Here is a 5,560-nt window from a genome sequence, read left to right as displayed (position 1 = left end):
CCTGTTGTAGTCTTTACTGTCCCTGTTGTAGTCTTTACTGTCCCTGTTTTAGTCTTTACTGTCCCTGTTTTAGTCTGTTCATGCTTTAGTCTTTACTGTCCCTGTTTTAGTCTTTACTGTCCCTGTTTTAGTCTGTTCATGCTTTAGTCTTTACTGTCCCTGTTTTAGTCTGTTCATGCTTTAGTTTTTACTGTCCCTGTTTTAGTCTTTACTGTCCCTGTTTTAGTCTGTTCATGCTTTAGTCTTTACTGTCCCTGTTTTAGTCTGTTCATGCTTTAGTCTTTACTGTCCCTGTTTTAGTCTTTACTGTCCCTGTTTTAGTCTGTTCATGCTTTAGTCTTTACTGTCCCTGTTTTAGTCTTTACTGTCCCTGTTTTAGTCTGTCCTTGCTTTAGTCTTTACTGTCCCTGCTTTAGTCTGTCCCTGTTTTAGTCTTTACTGTCCCTGTTTTAGTCTTTACTCTCCATGTTTTAGTCTGTCCATGTTTTAGTCTGTCCCTGTTTTAGTCTTTACTGTCCCTGTTTTAGTCTGTCCATGTTTTAGTCTGTCCATGTTTTAGTCTGTCCATGTTTTAGTCTTTACTCTCCATGTTTTAGTCTGTCCCTGTTTTAGTCTTTACTCTCCATGTTTTAGTCTGTCCCTGTTTTAGTCTTTACTCTCCATGTTTTAATCTGTCCCTGTTTTAGTCTTTGCTGTCCATGTGTTAGTCTTTATTGTCCATATTTTAGTCTTTACTGTTCATGTTTTATTCTTTACTGTCCCTGTTTTAGTCTGTCCCTGTTTTAGTCTTTGCTGTCCATGTTTTAGTCTGTCCCTGTTTTAGTCTTTGCTGTCCATGTTTTAGTCTTTGCTGTCCATGTTTTAGTCTTTATTGTCCATGTTTTAGTCTTTGCCCTCTATGTTGCAGATGGAGCTCAGAAATGACCTTAAGGTGGTATTGTAAGGCGGCCGGCTCCTACCTGCAAGCGCCTTGATGCGGGAGCGTTCGAAGAGGCGAGCCGAGCTGTTCTCATTGTCCCACTCTTCGTCCCAGCGGTTGTTGACCGTGTCATTGCTGCTGCTGTACTGCTGCTGCAGCTCCATGTGGTCGAACTCGGCGGCCACCGTCGTCATCATGACCTTTCACCTCTAACACACACCTCAATGTCAACAGAGACACGTCCACATCGGCAGCTTCAGGCCGAGCCCTGAGGGATGACAGGCAGACAGGAAGTCAACAGTGGGACATTTAAACAATCAACACGACTACTGGGGATCAATAGACATGTAGAAACTGATATACACAGATAAATAAACAGATATCTGATCTAAGAGCAACCGTCCTGATGCCGATGATGGTGTCAGACGTTCCTTTATTAATGAACTCACAATGACAACAAAAACAACAACATACACACATCTACACTGTCTGTGTGTCTTACATTCACATTACATTTATTCATTTAGTTGACGAGTTTATCCAACGAGACTTACAGTTGCTATTTATGTCAGACCCCAAAGGCATGGGTCCTATCCACTGCCCCATCGCTACCCCCTTATGAAGAAGACAATCAGACAAAAAGTCCTCATTTCAGACACAAAGACTGAATGTATTTTTTGAAATAGTATTAAAATACTAAAAATATAAAAATACTCATTCAAAATGTGATTTGAAATGAAATATCAGCAAAATGTATTTCGAATTCTCAAATGCAGAATAGTATAACAAGTACATACTACTTTATTATCATATATATTTTTCGACGTTATTGGAGTATTATTGCAATAATGTAAAGTAACAACAAGTAAATGTACTTAGTTACTAAAGCTGAACAATTGATAGAAATTTGAAATTGCAATATGGTGACTGCTATTTTCAAATCGCAGGAGGTGCAAATTTTTTAAAGGCAAAATGTGTCTCAAAATACATTTTTCAAATGAAATATTCATAAATATATATATGTTTTTTAATAAAAATGATAATATTCAAAAATGATAATTCTCTCAAATATCACAAATCATATCACAATTACAAAATCACTCAAAATAATCGCAATCAGATATTTATTCTAAATCGTTCAGCCCTGAGAGTTTCCACTGACAGACACACATCATGATTCAGGTCAACCTGCAGGATATGATCTATAAATCATCTGATTTATAGATCATATTGATCATTTTGTTCGTCTCTACTGATAATATGAAGACTTCCACACTCCATCTTCTTTTACTGCCTCTTTTTGAGCTGTTGCCATCAGTCAGTAACGAAATTTTGGTTCAGTGTGAATGAGGAAACCAGAGTTTTGCCAAAACAATGACGTAAACTTCACCAAATCAAATGCAAATAAAATGAAGGTTAAAATCTGCTGAACGTAAACTCTTTTTGTTTTAATAGACAGTCAGATCTCTGTCCTGCTATCAGCTGCTTCATTAAATCTATCTTACTTTTATAAACGTAAATATGTTTGTGTTTTGTTTACACTGTGAGCAGCTTCCTAGCTGTTAGCTTGCTACTCTCTGATATGTTAATCCATTTAATGTATTAAGTGTTTTCTCACAAAGGCTAAATAGTGGAGTTTCACCGCATAGGTCGAAGACGGTCTCCACAACAACTTCAGGAGAAATCCCTGAGAGCATTGCTGTAAGAATCGTCCAATCAGAGGGCTCCAGACTCATGCTGTGCGGCTGATGGCGGGCTGACGTTAAGAGGTTATTTCTAAAACTTGATGGATGAATTCAGAAACTGGAATCACTTCACTTTCAGATAATTTTGGACAGAGTGCAGCTGAGGCTCATGGGTAATGTAGTATTAACCGGTATTCTACAAACACAATCTGAAGGAAGGACAGGATTCCTGAGAATGTTTTTTTTAGCGCCTCGGCGTCTCTATGTCTCTGTGTGTGATGTCATGATGTGTGTGATGTCGTGCTGAGAGCAGCCACGCTGAGCTCCCATTGGCCGCTGGGTCAGCTGACCGGAGCTAATGGATGGAGTAAACAGCTCCATCACATCAGAGTTATTGGACTGAGCGGCAGCAGAAGCCATTACGGCACTCAGACATCCAGAGGAGGTCCCGAGGGGCCCGGCCCAACGCTAATGGATCTGCCTTCCCAGAATCCTCTGCTGGATGATGGAAACAGATCTGAGATCAGCCTGAGAGCCTGAGCCGGCGGCAGCAGCGCCGGTGGACGACAGGTCAGAGGTCAGAGGTGGGCGGAGAAACCCGAAAGAACTGTTCAAACAGAAGCTTCTGTCTTTGATGAGGACACGATGCGTCTGATTCACAGGTTTAAATCCTGGCAGGTCCAGACCAGCAGACGGCAGACCTGGGATCTGCAGAACCGCCACTGAACATAATGAGCACGAACAAATAAACAGAGAGAGAGCTAGTGAGCTAGCACCTGCTGAATAAATAACTACTAAACGAAGAATGAATGCATCCAAATGTGACGGAGAAAAGGTTATGATTTTACTCTAAAGTACTTTAAAATGTACTCAAGTAAGGGAGTAGAAAGTATGTATTAAAGTACTCTAATACTATGTGCAAAGTATTAAAACTACTCCAACGAGAACAGTTTACTCAAACAGTTACTGAAGTGCATTAACAACTGGTCTCAGGTCTGTCAGACTGAGGTGACGAAGAAGTGAAGCGAATGAATCGTACGACAAGAAGCAAAACCACCCGAACGGGACGCAACAAGCGAAAAACAACCCCACCTCCTCCCATTAAGGTAGGAACAAACACCACCTGCACAAAAGTCTGTGGACAGCAGAACAACACGTGCTGTAACACACTCTGGTCCTGTCCACATACTTATGGCCACATTAACCTGACACACTGGACCAGGACACACAGCTGCAACGAACAATCGTTTTCAAATAATCTGTCAATTATCTTCCAATTAACTGATTTATTTTAGTCATTAAGTGGAGGTCTCCAGAGTCCGACGTGACCCAAGGTTATGACATTTTTATGTCAACTAAGATAAAAAAAACACTGGAGAAACTGGAACCAACAGAATTATTAAAACTGCTGATAACCAATTTTCTGTTAATCCACTACACAGAGCGGATTTATCAACTGTCATGTGTAGAAATAAAACTGAACATTTGACTGAGTAAATCAAACGAAAAGTCCAAATACTTTCAGTGAACGTTGAATATTAAAATGAGAAACTCAACTAATGTGTAAGGAGTTTCATCAACTCCAGCAGTCATCATCATCATCATCTCGTTATTCTTACACTTAATACACCTACTGTAGAACACTGTACATGTTTCCACACTACTATAAATGTTGTTAGATTTCTATTTTTTCTTTTTAATATTTTCTCTTTATATCTCTTTAATGCAACTGTAGCACAACAACTTCTGATTCTGATTTCTGGTTCTGAGAAACTTGAAAAGAAAATAGTAAATATTATAACAGGAAGTGCGAGCGGCCGCCACCCTCTCCCTCTGGGTTTCTGTCTGTTTGGCTTCACATCGCTCCACATTCCCCAAACGTGACAACGACAGCAGCAACAAAAACTCCCAGAGATCCACCCCCGACAGGAAGTCGTCACGAACAAACCAGCACCTAATTTTTCTGTTAAAATATTTATTTGTTGAGGAAAAGGGACTAAAAAAGATTTTACTTAATTTTACAGATTTTATCAGAATAGTTCTGAATGTTCTGCCTCAGATTTGTGAAGTGATCCTCTGTTTGACATCAAGTGTTTGTTCTGAGCAGAAAGAAAAGTTTAAAACCACATTAACTTCCACTCAGGAGCAAAAATCTGCCTTTAAACTTGAAAGAAATAAAGATTTAACATTTATCCTGACACTTTTCCAATGAAATGTTTTGTCATGATAACATTTTTGGCCGTATTGCCCTCAGTCAGCGTCTCCGGGTCCCCGACATGCTCTCACGCTGCACAGCTACGAGAGTTTAAAATCCTGAAGTCTGAATGTGTGTGGTGAACAAATGTCTAACTGTGAGCTTAATACCCTCAAACATTCTTCAGAGCCTGACAGTCACAGCTGAGGAAACACACACACACACACAGGCCAGCAGGTGTGTGTCACCTGTCCACCAGCAGCAGCTGCCTCACAGGAAGACCAACACACACAGTCGTACAGTGATGTTAACATGTGAGGAATGTCCCGCTGCAGAAACTCATCACATCTTCTACAAGTTCAACAGCATGTAAAACCACAAGGCCACCCAGGGGCCCCTGTTTCCATGCTTTATGCTAAGCTAACATAGCTGTTTGCCCCCTGTTTCCATGCTTTATGCTGAGCTAACATAGCTGTTTGCCCCTGTTTCCATGCTTTATGCTAAGCTAACATAGCTGTTTGCCCCTGTTTCCATGCTTTATGCTGAGCTAACATAGCTGTTTGCCCCTGTTTCCATGCTTTATGCTAAGCTAACATAGCTGTTTGCCCCTGTTTCCATGCTTTATGCTGAGCTAACATAGCTGTTTGCCCCCTGTTTCCATGCTTTATGCTGAGCTAACATAGCTGTTTGCCCCTGTTTCCATGCTTTATGCTAAGCTAACATAGCTGTTTGCCCCTGTTTCCATGCTTTATGTTAGGCTAA

General features: G+C 40.5%; 1 protein-coding gene across 1 annotated transcript in view; it reads right to left on the bottom strand.

The window, feature by feature from the left end:
• LOC123970467 (spectrin beta chain, non-erythrocytic 1-like) overlaps positions 1-5,560 on the bottom strand; it is a 47,229-nt gene that overhangs the window by 34,935 nt on the left and 6,734 nt on the right. Inside the window, exon 2 of the mRNA XM_046048512.1 lies at positions 960-1,187. Within this exon, the coding sequence (XP_045904468.1) occupies positions 960-1,116 (157 nt within the window). The 5' untranslated portion in view covers positions 1,117-1,187. The remainder of the gene's footprint in view (positions 1-959; positions 1,188-5,560) is intronic.

Source organism: Micropterus dolomieu, linkage group LG04 (genome assembly GCF_021292245.1).
Source record: "Micropterus dolomieu isolate WLL.071019.BEF.003 ecotype Adirondacks linkage group LG04, ASM2129224v1, whole genome shotgun sequence".
Lineage (NCBI taxonomy): Eukaryota > Metazoa > Chordata > Actinopteri > Centrarchiformes > Centrarchidae > Micropterus > Micropterus dolomieu.
Note: the sequence above shows the minus strand (reverse complement) of the source record. Positions and strands in the feature narration are given on the sequence as shown.